This window comes from Medicago sativa, chromosome 4 (assembly GCF_051527215.1).
Source record: "Medicago sativa cultivar Bolivia chromosome 4, Bolivia_mono, whole genome shotgun sequence".
NCBI lineage: Eukaryota > Viridiplantae > Streptophyta > Magnoliopsida > Fabales > Fabaceae > Medicago > Medicago sativa.
Genome location: NC_140752.1, coordinates 94813928 through 94830524, shown reverse-complemented (window position 1 = coordinate 94830524; position 16597 = coordinate 94813928). Strand labels below are relative to the sequence as shown.

The 16597-nt window shown below is 28.9% G+C and overlaps 2 protein-coding genes across 2 annotated transcripts; both read left to right on the top strand.

Moving 5' to 3' along the window:
• The first annotated feature begins 10165 nt into the window (after positions 1 to 10165).
• LOC146934067 (NAC domain-containing protein 83-like) lies at positions 10166 to 11963 on the top strand. Its single transcript, XM_085705914.1, has 3 exons — positions 10166 to 10477; positions 10924 to 11192; positions 11418 to 11963. The coding sequence occupies exons 1-3, from the start codon at positions 10297 to 10299 to the stop codon at positions 11661 to 11663; spliced, it is 696 nt and encodes a 231-aa protein (XP_085562040.1). The 5' UTR covers positions 10166 to 10296; the 3' UTR covers positions 11664 to 11963.
• A 1376-nt stretch (positions 11964 to 13339) lies between these two features.
• Positions 13340 to 15261, top strand: LOC146934066 (uncharacterized). Its single transcript, XM_085705910.1, has 2 exons — positions 13340 to 14704; positions 14884 to 15261. The coding sequence occupies exons 1-2, from the start codon at positions 13946 to 13948 to the stop codon at positions 15049 to 15051; spliced, it is 927 nt and encodes a 308-aa protein (XP_085562036.1). The 5' UTR covers positions 13340 to 13945; the 3' UTR covers positions 15052 to 15261.
• The last annotated feature ends 1336 nt before the right edge of the window (positions 15262 to 16597 follow it).

Sequence of the window (16597 nt, the reverse complement as noted above, 5' to 3'; positions counted from 1 at the left end):
ATGAATTATTTTGTTAGTTTTATCAATGTTGTTTGTATAATTTTTATATTAAATTGAAGTTTTTTGATGTTGTTCGCTTTCATGCAATATTTTATAATATCAATCTCTATTATTTTAACTTCCTTCAGTTTTGGTCTTCGTTGGGATTTCACGATAGAAAAACGTTGATGTGTTATGTTGAGTTGACAAAATACATGTGTATTGAACATTTTTAAATGTTTTGGCGTATTTTTAATTGAATTTAATTTTTTGGTAAATTGTTTACCCAAATATCTCAAACTCCTTCAATAGACCGATAATATTACTATAAAATCACTCTATTTTTTTTGAAGGAATAAAATCACTCTATTTGTTATAACCTCATGGACAAAACACACAATTCTTATTTTTTTTTTACCACTATCATATCTCTTTAATCTCAAATTTATTTTTCATGATCTTCTTTCTTTTTCTAATTTTTTTTTATCTCTATTCTCATGAAAGATAGGAACATAAACCCCAATCCATTAAATTACATCAATCCACCTTTTTGACCATGTTGTGCCTCAATTTGACCTTATTTGACTATGTAGTATGTCACATAATTAAGGACACAGAGTCGCACATTGGGGAGAGAGAGGGAGAGAGAGAGAGAGAGAGAGAGAGAGAGAGAGAGAGAGAGAGAGAGAGAGATGTGAATGTGTTTGATATGAGTTAAAGATTTTGGTGACTCATGTGGTGCCAATATACATGTATCTAAAGATTTTGGATAAAAATGTGGTGTCAATCTCATTTGTGTGATTTCTTTTATTCTGATGTTGAATATAATTCAATGTAAGCTTCATATGAAGTCCCAACATTACAATGATTTGTTTTTGTTAATTTTTAGGTGTCATTTGTGTTAATTTTATTATCTTACATTTTAAACTTTTGATGTCATTCACTTTGATGGAATTATTTTTTGGTGAAAGCAATATTTAAAATTCCTTCATTTTTGGTCTTTGGAGGATCTGAAAAAGGAAAAATGTAGATGTGTTATGATGAGTTGACAAAATACACATTAATTAGACATTTTAAATTTATGTGACATTTTTTTAATGATTCTAATATTAGGTAGAATAATTACCCAATAATTTATAACTTCATCAACAAACTCATAAATTATCAAATACTCGTTATTTTCCCTTACCATTTCTCTCATGTTTAAATTTCGTTTTCATCTTCTTTCTTTTTCTATTTTACTTACGCTCTTCTCATGAAAGAAATGGGTAAAAACGCCCCTCTATAAAAGTGCCACCAACCCATCTTTTTTACAGGTTGTGTCTCCACTCTTTTTTGGATATTTCGTCAAATCATAGACACCAAGATTCTCACCCTTAGAGAGAATAAGTTAATGTGACATGTGTGAGTTAACCTTTTACATTTGATGCAAGAGTAAATATTGAGAAACATATAAATGAGATGTCCAATATCCCTAATGTCTTAAGGTTTTGAATGAAGATGTGGTGTCAATCTCATTTGTGGGGTTTCTCTTAGACAAATGTAATGATCCAACTCATTGTAGGCTTCCTCATAACTCTGAACTCTATTATGTATTGATTACGGAGATATTCATTATCATTTCTCTCATGTACAATTTTTTTATCATCTTTCATTTCCTAATTTACTTTCTCTTTTCTCATGAAAGAAATGAGCATAAACCTTCATCCATTAAATCATACTAAGTGGTGCTAATGTGTCATATGTGAGTTAAAATTTCATATTGAATGCATCAGTAGATGAGGAGAAACATAAAAATGAGATGATCCATATATCTAATGTCTTAAGGATTTTGACGAAGATGCAGTGTTAATTAATGTGGTTGTTCTTAACCTAATGTGATTATACAACTTAGTTCATGTTAACTCTTTTCTTGGATTCGATTTATGTCCCTAAATTTTTATCAGATTAGGTTTAGGTCTCCTAGTTTTTTTTTTTCTCCATAAATTTTTATCTTAAGAAAACTTGTTAGAAAAGATCCTTAAAATATCAATTATTTTCTATTTTTAATTTAATAAATGTCTAGAATACTATTTAAAATGAAAGACATAAGATTTTATTGATCATCATAGGTTAAAAGTTATATATTTAATGTATTTAATTAAGAAAAAATATATCCTATTAAACAAAGGCTTTTTAATGGCAAATTTTAATAATTAGTTGTTAGATTAATTTTTCTTTCTTTCTCAAAACAAAATTAATTTTTTCTTCTTCATTCGAGTTTGTACCAAGAACCTCTAACATCGTCTGAAAAACACAATCAAAGAAAACCAATAAATACATTCAATTAGACAATTGATATTTCATTAAATGCTAAGATGATTTTTCATCTTTCGTAGAAAAATAAAATGATACTCTTCATAGCATTATAATTAAATCAACTATATAATCTGACATATTTTTAGGATCTTTTTTTTTTATCAAAACAAATTGACCAGAAATAATTTGAATTAATTCAATTTTAGAAGCAATTAAAAGGTCCTTGCAATGACATATACTCATACTCTCACCCCATGTTCATTTCTATTTTTCAGGTATAAGTAATTTTCAAAGTATCATCAGAGGCCGGATCATAGTAGAGTCTAGTTTAGGGTCTCATTAGTCGTTGTATTTTTAAAGGTGTCTTTTATGTGTAAATATTTTGTAAATCTTTCTTCTAAATAAAGTTATTCAAAGTCATTTATATGAAGTTTTATGTTGAATTCTTAAATTAAAACTCCATTTGAGTTGAAAAAGTTTTAAATTTTTAATACTCAAATTAGAATGTTACACATACTCATTATGTTATATCATATACTCGTACTCAATGGTCCTTGCATTTTAGAAGCAATTCAATGGTTCTTGTAATGACATCAATGATACGTTTCATATTTGAGAAACGAAAAAAAATGAAAATGAAAGCCCAAGAAAAAAAAATGTCACGTCACCATGCAAGTTGAAAGATGAGCAGAAAAACATTTAAGATTTTGCATATTAGAAAGTTATATTTGTTGTATATGTGTGTGTGTGTGTGTGTGTGTGTGTGTGTGTGTGTGTGTGTGTGTGTGTGTGTGTGTGTGTGTATATATATATTTGACTTACTTGTTAACAAATATTTGTATGATTGAAACCAATGATGACTTAGTTACTCTAATTGGTAGAAAGTTAAGGTAAAGAGTTCATGACTCCATTTGATTGGTTGAGAAATCAAACAACGATGATAATTTGATGGTTGCCTTTGAAACATGATTAATAAGTGATAAAAAATTCAATTAGTTTTTCATTGAAAAAAAATGAAGCTATTTTTTATTTGTTTACAATAGTGAAATTTGCTTATACCAATTTTTTTTTAAAGAAAAACAATTAAAAAAACTTTATATTTTGGTGCGTCTCACATGGATTCAATCCAAATGTGATTGTTACCATTTTTGGTAAAAAATAAAATTTAGCGGAGTAAACTTGATAATATTATACAAACAATAATCAACTCATAAATAGTTTTTTCTTAACAATTTTTTTTGGTAATGAAATGGGTATTTCTTTTTAGGAAAAGGATCCTTAATCGGCGGTAAAGGGTTAACATCATTTTATTTATTATCTTAGTGAAATTAAAAATGAAAGAAGATTTGCATAGGATCTTTAGTGCACTCTTGTTGAGATTAAAATACTAAGTAAAATGTACCAAAAAACAAATATTACTAAGCAAAAGGATTTGTCCAATGTAATTGTTCTTATTTGGATTTTTTTATAAGCTTTATTCAAATAAAAAATTTCATTAAGCTTTTGTTTCCCGAGAGAATTAAGCTTTATTTTATAATCTTTATTTTAACGTTTATTTTTCATTCAAACTCATTCATGAATTTTCATTGTCATTTAATCCTTCATTTAATTTAATTATACATTTTATTTGATGTTATAAAATTTCTGTTTTAAGCAAGAGAAGCAAAACACGTTGTTTGATTAATTTTTTTCTAACGTTAATGGTTGATTCATATTTAGAAACAACAGAAATGGAACATGTGTATGGTACCATTGCAATTTTTTTAAAGGTAATAAGATCGTATGAAATGAATAAGCAAGGGAAAATGATGTAAGATGGATCAACTATATATAGGGAAAAAGGCTAGCAAATTATTGAACATTAAACATATGATTAAAAACGCAAATCATCCATTTATCATGTTGAAGGAATTGAACAAATTATTTTTTAGAGGAAAAAGGAATTGAAGGTAAATGATGATCACCATTAAGAAATTGAAGGTAAATGTTATGAATTATCTTTGACGATGCATATTATGTAATCAACTAAAATCAATGCATATAATTTTCATTCAAAACAAAATTCTTGCAGTGATAATGTATGATTAAATGGACACTTCTTAACCAAAATTCTTGCTTGTTCAATTTTTTAACAAAATATGGCCTAATAAGTTTGATTGGAAAATTTTCCTACTTTGATTTACTTTTCCAAAAATTAAAACAAATTTTTGGAAAATTATTTTATTAAATTTTTCCTAGGAAAATTAATACGTAAAAATGATTTTGTATTTACTTAGGATGTTATTTTCATAGATTAAAAAAATCATGAAGAAAATAAAACGATTAAGTTATAATTGAGTAATAAAATAGAGTTGAAACTGTACAATAAAATCATAATAAGTTTTTTTTCCAGTTCAATTTAAATCAATAATTATTCGCCTATTTTGATTTATTTTTGCTGCGCATGCCTTTTGTTTATTATAGAGATTCGAAGTAGATATTTTTTTATTTTGTTTAAGATTATTAATTGAATTGTTAGCATGTATAGAAATTATTGACAAAAAATTAGTATAAAATTTTCACCATAAAAAAGGACAATTGCTTTGGCACGTGAAAATCTTCTCATTCTTGATTTGATTATGAATGTTCATAAAAATTACTAAATTAATATGAGTAAGTAATAATAACTTTGAATGTTCATAAAAATTATTAAATTAATATTCATGAATGTTCATAAAAATTACTAAATTAATGACAATTGTTTTGGCACGTGAAAATCTTCTCATTCTTGATTTGATTATGAATGTTCATAAAAATTACTAAATTAATATGAGTAAGTAATAATAACTTTGAATGTTCATAAAAATTATTAAATTAATATGAGTAAGTAATATTTACAAAAAAGAAGTAACGTGTTTATTGTAGGAAATTTACAAATGAAGAATTAAGAGCAATTAAGTCTTGTAAGCAAATTAAAATGTCATGTGTACTATTTTTTTTTTATCTTTATAATAATATAGATTCGTAATTTCGTATATAGTGAATGAGTTATCTTGTATATACCAACAATTTTTTTATTGATATATCAAATCACTTTGTTTTATTGGTGCATCTAATCAAATTGCTTTGTTTTAAAATATAATTAAAAAATATGAAAATATAAACAAAGACAATAAAAACCAACCAACAACATTCCTTCAAAAAAAAACCAACAACATTAACGTAGCAAAATTATAATTTGAAACGACCAAATTATTTTTTTAAGAAGAAACAACTACATTATTCCTTCAAAAAAAACTAAATTATATATGTCAGCCAAAAAAAATAAATTATCAACAAACAATTTGATGATAATGCCAGTAAATACTAAAAAGAACATTAGTACGTGTTTATATCCATGTTTCATAGAAAGAGAAAAAAATCTCCATGTTACATAGATCCTTATCAATCCTTCTCAATCTTAATATTCTTCAAAAATTCTTGGACGAAATTGTACTGCTACTACGTGTTGATCCTGATATCAAATGATCGCTTGAAAGGTGTGAGTTCAAAATTTAGATGTCTAATTTCTAGGTCTAGCCTCCACGTTACATATTAGATCCATAATCCCTGAATTTTGATAAAGAAGTCTAGAATTTATAAGTGAATTAAAAAAAATGATAGATAATACTATCAAATAAAAACAATACAATGAGAGAAAACTAACAGAAAATAGTATAAATGAAAACACCGTTTTACCCGAACCACGATCAAATACAACTTTCGTTACGATATTTGGAAAGAATTCTGAATTCTTTGAATGAATATGAAATGGTGAAAGTTGAACTAATATTTATAGAGAAAAATTGAGCAATACAATTGTTGATGCAGATCTTAAATTAAAACTTTTTTCACACGCAATTATAAGACATTTATTGACATTAAAGAGTGATTGTTTGATTAGTGGAAATACACATACAGAATGAAATGGTTGTAGGTTCAATAGAGAGCATATTCTTATAGGATGCCACTTTTGTATTGGTATTCATATCGGTATCAATTGTAATAAAAGGCAAGGTCAAACATGTGTTAATATGTAACAATAATTTATCAATAGCCAATAATCAAGCTACAATTAGATGATGAGGTGCACATGTGTATTAGTGATGCTTAGGTATGTAATACATTAAATGAAGTTTAACATAGAAGAGTGCCAAGTGTACTTTTCAAAAAAAATTAAGGCAAATATATATAATAGAGATAGAGATACAATTAACTATCTTCTTCCAAGATAATACAATTAAGAGTCATGCTGATAAATGTCAAACACTTATTAAGAAGTCAAAAAAGAAACTAAGAGATAAGTTTCATGTATAAAAAATTTATTTTAAAAATTTTAAGATGCTTTTTTTTATAATTTTTAAGATATTTTTTTAACTTACAAGTGTCTTGCAACACGCTTGTTAACATTTGTTTATGATTAATTATCTATCTCGATTCCTTCAGGAAAAGAGAAAAAGAAAAGAAAAAAAAAAACCTATCTATTTGTGTTGTTGATTTTTTTTTTTTTTTGAAGGATTTGTGTGTTGATTTCTTACTCGATAGGCGCCAAGTCAAAGTGTTTTCTTATTTCACCACAAATTTGACATATACTGTACTTCTTCCTTTCTTTAAGGAATCTTCTATTTCTGCCACAAATAGAAAGAGAGAACATTCCGGCATCTTCCTTAAATATTATTGTCCGCTAATTACTGTTTTTTTTTCTTTCTTATAACTATAATGACTAAAGAAGTAGAATAACACTTAGAAGTGAATTAACAGCCTTCACCGACCTAAAATCATGAAGAGGCAAGTTAACAACTTAGATCTATTTGATTATTTACACACACTTTTATAAGTTTACCAAATTATTTACACCCTATGAAGCACGGATACTTCAAAATAGCTATCATATCGTATCCGATACGCCCCGATACGCTCTGATACTCCGTCGATACGTATCGACGAAGTATCCGATTTATTTATTTATTTTTCAAAAATAAAATAATTCCGATACGTCGTCGATACGCTTCAATACACCGCCGATACGTCTCGGATGCCACTGATACAGCTAGTTCATTTAGATTTCCAATAAAAACTTTCCCCTCCTTAACTACCCCCCTCTTCTTTAGTTACCTCTTCTTTAATAGATACTCCCTCTGGTCCTATTTATAAGAGAAAGTTTAGTCAACAAAAGTTAATGTATTTGGTTAAGAATTCATTCCAGATACATCAACTTTTGTTGACCCAACTTTTTCTTATAAATAGGACCGGAGGGAGTACATTACATTTTTCTATGATTCCATTACTCACTGCAGATACGTTTTTCTCTTCTTTAATTGATAGTTGATACATTTAACTAGTTGTCCATTCAATTGTACGTTAACCTGCGATTGCAGTTTCCATTTTATATTTACTAATGTTTAAGATTTGTGCTATTTTTTCTTCTTCTACGTTTTTACAGTAAATATTTTTTCTATAAATGCACATTCAATTTTTGTCAAAAAAATTGTTCAAATCGGTCTTTTTATTTTAATTTTCTTAAATTACAATAATATATACATATATATAATTTTTTTATATGCGTATCTCAAACGTAACGTATCCTATGTTTTTTAATGAATGACGTATCGCCGTGTCGGATACGCGTTGTATCCAATACTCGTATCGTGTCCGTGTTTCATTGCTTACACCTCCTTTGATAATTATTTACACCCATTTTTATTATTTCAAATATTTTTTTCTTAAAAAGTTTGACTCTTGTTACATGTTTTGTACTAAAAAAACACAACTTAAATTCCTCAAAATTGTAGCACTAAGGATTTTGAGACTTGAGTTTGTAATTTTTTTTACACGTGAATGCTAGCTTTTTTGTTACAAGTCAAAAGAATATAACCTTAAATTAAAAAAAAAAAAAAAGTTAACTGCTTTTTGTATTTTTTACGTTTTTTTGCGTTAATAGTAGTGTATCTAGTGGCTTTATCCAGAGATTAAAAAAAAAAAAACATGGAAAACTTAGTAATTTAACGAAAACAGATAGACAACAATAAAACATAGAACCAACGTGGTTTGTGTGTGTATATATATACAGACACACTCAATTTATACCCAATTATCTAGTGGTTATAATTCACTTCTAATAAGTAGAATGTTCGGGATTCGAACTCCGACCTTGACATATAACAATGCATTGTCCTTGTTAACTGACCTAGCTATGCTCATTTGTTGATAGCATGAAATCGTAAATTATGACTTCCTTTTGTACCTTTCGTGATACCTCTCTTGTGTTTTAATATGTTGTGTTTGAAGGTAAAGGGAGGAAAATGCATTTTGTTAATTGATGGTTGTAGGACATTGTACTTGAGTGTGAAAATCAACCTAAAGAAACCTCCGCCGCTAGTGGGGGGTGGAATTGCGAAAATGTTTTAGGTATGTAAAACATATATTAACAACGATTAAATCCGATCCAACACAAGGTGTGCATGGAAAGGTTTAAAAAGTATCGAAGATCACCATAAATAGATATGTTCACAGGTTGAGTTGAGTCAGTTTTGACCAAATTCGTTACCTGATCCAATCGAATTTAATTGATTTGGATTGGGTAAAAAAACTCATATTTTCTACGTCAAATTCTTAAACCCAACTAGTTGATAAGCTCGTATATGTACATTCAAATCTTTAAGACATTTGATATATAGGTTTTCTCATTTACATATTATATAAATGGGTTCTTTAACTTATATGTTTCTCAACATCCACTTTTCCATCTAACGTTACACTAGTAATTCACAATTAACACACCAACAAAAATGACAGTTTCATACAACATGCTTGGACTGTATCATGCATGCAATTGTGAGCAAGTTTGAAGTCTGATTAATTATCTCAGGGCCGGACCCTGGGGAGTGCAAGAGGTTCTACAGAACCAAGCCTCCAAAAACGATGGGCCTAAAAAAAATTATAATACCCACCCCCACTTAAATTAAAAAATTACATGTTACTTTCTTTTCTTCAGTACACGTATGAGTTTTTTCTAGACTCTAGTTCTACTTTCTGGACATAAATTTGTTGCTATCAAACCACCATCAATTTGTATAATCACTTAATCAATCAATTTGAAAGGCTATTTCATTGAAAGAATTACAACAATTATTTCTTTTTCGCATAAACTATTCGTTTTCCCCTTTCCTACGACGTATGAGTGACATTCCAAATGACACCGTTAGGTAAATTTCACCTCTCTTTCACTTAATTTTATTTTGTTTTGTTTCATGTTTAAAAGTTCTTCTGATTCTGACTTTTTAATGAAGCTTAGCTACACAAAAACAAATGTGTTTTTATTTTACTCGGTCCTATTTTAAAAATAGAACCGAGCCTCCTATTTCATAGGAACGGCCCTGAATTATATATCACAAAGATTAGAACCATCAGTGAAGGGATTCCGAAAGTTCAAAGCATGCAACTTAATAAAGATTATAGAAACCTTTGTTAATGAATGATTTGGCAACTATTGGTTAAGAAATCAATATTGAAAAAGTTATTTTTTTATTCAAAATCACAACATTCAACACATTGATAATTTTGAAGTTATATATAATTTCAATGAAAATATTTAAATTTCTACTAAAGAATGAAAATATTTTATTTTGACAATTGTTTCAAGGAAGAAATTAAACCTGGCCTCTTTACCATTTTATCATATAAAGATAAAGCTATCATTGCAAAAGGCAAATTAAAAAGACCTTTATTGATAAGTAAAGAAAAATTGTTTGTCAAACATGAAGCTTAGTATGTTAAGTATTGTCCCCTTTCCACAAAGACAGTGTTAGCTTTTATTTCTCTCTCATTATCATCCCATATTTATAAATACCATGCAAACTTAATTCATTGTTGTGCCTGTCCTCAGTCTCACATAATTTTAATTGGTCAAGACACTAAAGTCTGATCATTTTCTCCTATTTTCTTGCTTCCTTTGGTTGTTCCAATTTTGAGAAGGAGTAATTAATTTCAGTGTTTAAGCAAATGGATAAGCTGAATTTTATTAAAAATGGAGTGAGTAGATTGCCTCCTGGTTTTCGTTTCCAACCAACAGATGAAGAGCTTGTGTTTAATTATTTGAAATGTAAAATCTTCTCATGCCCCTTGCCTGCTTCCATCATTCCTGAGGTCAATGTTTGCAAGTATGATCCTTGGGATTTGCCAGGTCAGTAACTAATAACAAATTAATACTACACCCGAGTCTAACTCATTTTCACAAAACTGATTGGTAAGATGAAAAGTGTTGCAATTTGTAAAAAAAATTCAACGTCAACGTTGGAGTTGAACTTTTTCTAATTTTTTTTTTTTGTGGCAGCTAGGGTTTGAATTCCAGACCTTGCATATATTATACATTGCCCCTACCAACTGATCTAAGCTCACGAGGACGAACTTTTCTAATATATACACATAACATATTGTTCCTTTTTTACACTAAATAATTATATAAAATAAAAGAATCATGCATACATTCGTAATGTACAAAATTACTAACTTAAATCTTATTAACTAGTTTTGGTTGTCATTGTAATAATGCTATATATGATAGCCATTAACAAATAATAAAGGAGAAAAATATTAAGTGATTAACATTGTTTTGTTTGATTGGTATAGGAGGTTGTGATGAACAAGAGAGGCACTTTTTCAGCTCCAAGGAAGCAAAGTATAGAAATAGTAATCGGATGAGTAGAACAACAAAATGTGGATATTGGAAGGCAACAGGGTCAGACAAAAAAATTTCATCTTCAACTTGTAATGGAATTGTAGGGCTAAGAAAAACTTTGGTTTTCTATGAAGGGAAATCCCCAAATGGGTCTAGAACTGATTGGATCTTGCATGAATATCGCCTCATCAATGTGGAAACTACTAACAACTCAACCCAGGTAATTACTTACGCATTTGTAAGAGTTTGAAATTATAACTTTAAGCAACGGAATTCAAATTATTTCAGAAATAGTTGTAAAATAGTCGTTTTAATCAATAATAATTTTTCTCTTTCTCGATATTTTTTAAATTTTTTTTTATATATGTATGTATGTGAAAATAGATCATTATGGAAATTGCAAATATATTTATTTAATATAATTTAACTTTTTTTGGGTTGGCAGAACTATGGAAATGAGATAGGAGAATGGGTTCTGTGTCGGTTATCTGTAAGAAAAAGAAGTGGTATAGAATATGGAAGTACTAGCACTCATAATGCTCCTCCTAATTCGAGATTAATGTTTGATTTTATGATGGTAAACAACAATACATGTTCTTCTACGTCCTCTTCATGCTCAAGTTCCAGTAACAATATTGAGGTCTCTTCAAATGTACAAGATCATGAACAAGACTATGCTGATCATTTTTAACTAAGTAGTGAATATTCTTAATCAGCTAATGTCCATTTCTTTGCTACATCCATTGAACGCCAGAGGATTATGTATTAGATGCATGCATAATTATTTCCTAGCCATGATTAAAATATTGTACTAATATGCTTATCTCGTTCGTGTTTTTAATTTAATAGTAGTGATTTCATTGAGCTCCATGTATAATAAGCTCCAGCTTAGAAATCAAAACCAAGTGTATTTTTTGTCTTATTGACTATATTCACACACTTAAGTGTGCAGAAGTGGAAAATCTGAAATTCGAACTCTAATTTCTGCAAATATTATATCTAGTAGTTACCAACTGAGCTGCACTTACAATACAAAACTAATTATTTAACTTATCTTCTAAAATAGTAACTAATGTAAAGAATCAAATTTGGTCATCTAAAGGTTTTGATTTTCTCTACAAACCGTAAAGCATAGTGTCTTATTCATGCTTTACTTTATTGAGAGCAAAAGAAGATGTAAGGGTTGTATACCTTATATGGTGCGCTCCATTAGTGTGCAATCTGCATGCCAAAGTAGCAATTTTTTTACGTTACAAAATTTCACAGCCAAGAACCATTTCTTTATACACATGATGACATATCCATTATTATATCAGCGAACCTTAGTGTGATCAGGATATTATTCTCGAGTCTGTGTACATTATATCCATATTACGCTAATCAAGTTTAAATAATAACCCTCTCAAAAAAAGTTCAAATAATAACTTTTTTTTAAAGGAAGTTTAAATAATAACATTGTTTTAGGGAAAGTTTAAATAATGACATAAACATTAATTTGGTCATATAATTATTTTATATTTAAAGCATACATAATATATAAATAATTATTTACTTAACTTAATCATGTTCTACTTAATTATGTACATGACAATTGTCCTTTGTAAGAGATTAAAAGTAAATAAAAGTAATTTTGATTTAAATAATTTAAAGATTATTTTTTTAATAAAAAATATTATTCTTTAGAAATTTTTAAGAATGTATAAACTCTTTTGTGTTTGTTTAAAACAGTTAAACTCATTACCAAAAAAAAATAGTTAAATGAACTTAAGAACGTGTCTGGTTTTCTTTTATTAAGAATGATTTTCTTAGGAAAAGAGATTATTTATCCCTCTTCTATTAAAAATGATTTTTTAAAAAAGATAATCAGAATAGCTTTTTTATTTTGAACATAAAAATCATTCTTTTAACAAAATAACTTTTGAAACAAAAAAATAACTTAGACACAAACATAACCAAAACATCAAAAAAAAAAAAAATATTAAACAAATGGGTTCAATATCTACTTTGCACCTATTATACTTTACTCCAATATCAAAAGATATATATAGGAGGGCAGTGGAATATATATATATAGGAGGGCAGTGGAATATTTTTATGATCATGTTGATTAAAAAATATATTATCAAACTTTTTTATTTTGATTTTTTACTTTCCTTGACCAAATTCAATTTTAGCAAACGCCTTATATATGAGAACAAAGTGGTACAAAATAATTATCATGATAACAGTTATTATGAATTTGATGATCAATGGAGTATGAATATGTGGATGATGTCAAATTTGGCCTGAATTTGAAGATCTTAAGGAATGGTCCACTTTAATTTCATAGCTGATCTTAATGTGACTTTTTCTCTTACATGGAAGGTTGAGTCTTATCCAATTGGTCAAAACTAGCATAACAGAATTTGTTGGCAGAATTTGTTAAAACTCTCTACCAACCAATAAAATCCACAAACACACTATTTTAATTTTGTGCTAAAAGAAGTGAATACATACATAGTTTCATAGCCTCATTTTGAAAACACAAGTAGCTGGCACAACGTAGTTTAAGGCTAGTCTTCATGCTACCAACATAGCCATATATGAGTATTCCTAAATTTACATTTTCCAAATTTCCAACATAGAAAAAGTAGTTATAACAAAAACCCTTAAGAGCATGTTAGTTAAATTAGTTTTTTAAATAGCAAATCCAAACCTCCCACTTTCTTTGTGAATTCCAATTCAATTCAATATTTTCTATTCTTAACAAACTAATACCTGTAAAAACAATATGTACAGATGCTGTCATGTTTTTTCAACTGCCAAATTAAATCCCTTAATAAGAACAACTCCTTCATCATATTATCCTCATTTCAATCTTCTTCTTTTCTTCTTCTTCTGCCTTAATTTCCACATGGTCTCATTGCAGACAAATAATTAAATAGTTATTTAATTGTCAAATAATTAAATAATTATTTAATTTAATTGTCTGCAATGGGAAGTGGAAATTCAAGGTTAAATTCAGCCGAAGGAGAATCCGTATCAAACAAAATCCGATCTACACTTATCGGCCGATTTGAAGAATTTAGAAAACGTAGAAATGCCGGAGCTACCCTCTCAAAGAAAGAACTATTGAAAGATTCCGAACAAGGGGATGGTGTTAGTATTATATCTCAATCTTCTTTTCGTGAAATTAATGAAACCGAAGTCCGTAAGGATTCGGCTTCAACGAAGGAAGAACCAACGGTGCCACTAGCAACCAAAGAAAAAATTTCTAGAGTTGTTCCGATGGAAAACTCCGAATGCAAAACTACGGAGGAGAAGGAGGAGAAGATTAACATTAACAAAGACATTGATCTAAGAGAAGAGAAAGTGGTTGATTCAAATGAGAAAGTTGAGGCAGAAATCAAAACAGAGGAGGGAAATATTGAAGGGATAGTGGAAGAGGTAAAGGAAGAAAAAATGGTAGAGGTAAAGGAAGAAAAAAATGAACAAGAAGTAAGTGAAAAAAATGGAGAGAATGATGATAATGATAGTGATGATGATGATGAAGACGACGACGATGAAGTTGGAAGATTTTTATACCAAGGATCTCCGAGTTTCAGAATTTATTGCACCGAAGCTGATACAAGGAAGGAAGAGGAAGAAGAAGAATGTAAGAGTTCAAACATTGTTGTCATGCACCAAAAATCACGTAGTGCTGACAGTGTTGTTCAAAGTGTTGCAGCAAGGAAAACAAAAATCTCAAACGAGGTAATCAACGTTCTCTTAAAATCTTGTTTTAAATTGCAATCCACAACCGCAATTATTACAGTCACAATAAATATTCGATAAAACCAAACTCCCACAACAATTAAAAATACATCGTAAAAGTATGAAAAAAGTGGTGTATACCCCATCTAAAGACTAACATTGTTCCTTCTTTCAAATAGGTACCTCAGATTGTTGAAAGTGAAACAATTACAAAGAGAAAAGGGAATAAGAACAAGAAATTTGGGAAAGTGAGAACTCTACTAAAGGTTAAGTCATGCTACCACCCAATATCTTCCTGTACAGGTGAACACAGAAGCCGTCTTGTTGCTGCAAAAGCAGCAAATTGATCATACTATATGATATGATATGATATTATTACTTGCTCCTAGGTGTTAGAAGAATGAAGCAGCTTGTAATAATTTCATTTTTCTCCCTCTTTTTTTCTATTACTTTTTAGCCATTTTTGGCTTTGTTTAATCGATTCAATTCCTTATGAATCCTCATCTTCTGTTGACATGAATCAGAATTAGACCACAACACATGGTTGTCTTTGTTTATGTGAAATGCCTAGTACTACATTTTTCTCTGGTTCTAGCTTTGATGTATTATTTTCCTCAGCTTACATATCTTCATGTAAACTAGTTGTTAAGCCATTTACATTTATGGCATCCAAATCATGGTTTGTGCCAGGGTGTATCATATAACATCGAACAAATGTAGTTACAACAGATGTTGACTAAATTATTTGTAATGTATATAGTCTGGTATAGTTTGTCAGCATGAAAATCATACCACATTCATGGTTTGTGGTTCTAGCTTTGACCCCTTAATAATAATTACAAAAAACTAAATTGCATAATTAATAGAGGAACTCATTATCCTCACAGAAAATCTGCAAATCATTATTTTTCCTCAAATAACCATATATTTACTTATTAAACTTCAGCAGCAAAGCCAGAGATTATTTAGACAACTTTATTACCAGTGCTTGTTGGTCGCTTAAACATAAGTGTTATTGACATTGCTTAATTTCTATTGTTGGAGTTCAACTAGGTGCATGTTTAGTATCATGATAGTTCGTTATATTTGAACAAACTCACCCTGATACTAAATATGAAGTGAGTGAATATGACTATCGCTATATATTAACAAAATAGTAAACGACGTCGATCAATTGGATAATGATGATTTAACATGTTTACATTGCTCAATCTTTGATTCAACGGTGGCTAATTGCGGGGATACGAGAAACCTACTGGGACGACACGTAGCTTCATTAAAAGAAGCTTAGTCTTCTCTTTCCACTTAATTTAAATGAATAGATTGAATAAGGGAAATGCTAACAAGTGCTCTTGGGGCATTTGTTAAGAAATTAAAAGTAGAAACTTTATCCTGGAAATTATATATTTGATTTATTGAAATACCAAAAAAGTAACTTTTTCTACATAAAATTTAGCAATTGTTTCCTTTTTTAAATCATGAACTGGTGTCTGTTAATTAATTGTAATGTACTTATACAGTCTCGTAGTTTGTCAGCATGAAAATCATACCACATTATGGTTTGTCGTTCTAACTTTGACCCCTTAATAATATTACAAACAACTAAATTGCATAACAGAGGAACTCATACATTATCCGAACATAAAATCTTTAAATCATTATTTTTTCCTCAAATAACGAGAGATTAGTTAGATAACTTTATCACCAGTTGCTTGTTGATCGCTTAAAGCCTTAAACATGAGTGTTAGTGACATTGCTTAATTTCTATCGTTGGAGTTCAACTAGGTGCATGTTTGGTATCACGGTGGCTCATTATATTCAAACAAACCCACCATGATACCAAACATTAAGTAAGGGAATATGACTATCACTGTACATTAACAAAATAGTAAA

Excerpts from the sequence above, each read along its gene's own strand:
- LOC146934067 (XM_085705914.1), top strand. The coding sequence starts at position 10,297 with ATGGATAAGCTGAATTTTATTAAAAATGGAGTGAGTAGATTGCCTCCT. Across the intron at positions 10,478-10,923 it reads TGATCCTTGGGATTTGCCAG|GAGGTTGTGATGAACAAGAG; the intron begins GTCAGTAACTAA and ends TGATTGGTATAG. Across the intron at positions 11,193-11,417 it reads CTACTAACAACTCAACCCAG|AACTATGGAAATGAGATAGG; the intron begins GTAATTACTTAC and ends TTGGGTTGGCAG.
- LOC146934066 (XM_085705910.1), top strand. The coding sequence starts at position 13,946 with ATGGGAAGTGGAAATTCAAGGTTAAATTCAGCCGAAGGAGAATCCGTA. Across the intron at positions 14,705-14,883 it reads AAACAAAAATCTCAAACGAG|GTACCTCAGATTGTTGAAAG; the intron begins GTAATCAACGTT and ends TCTTTCAAATAG.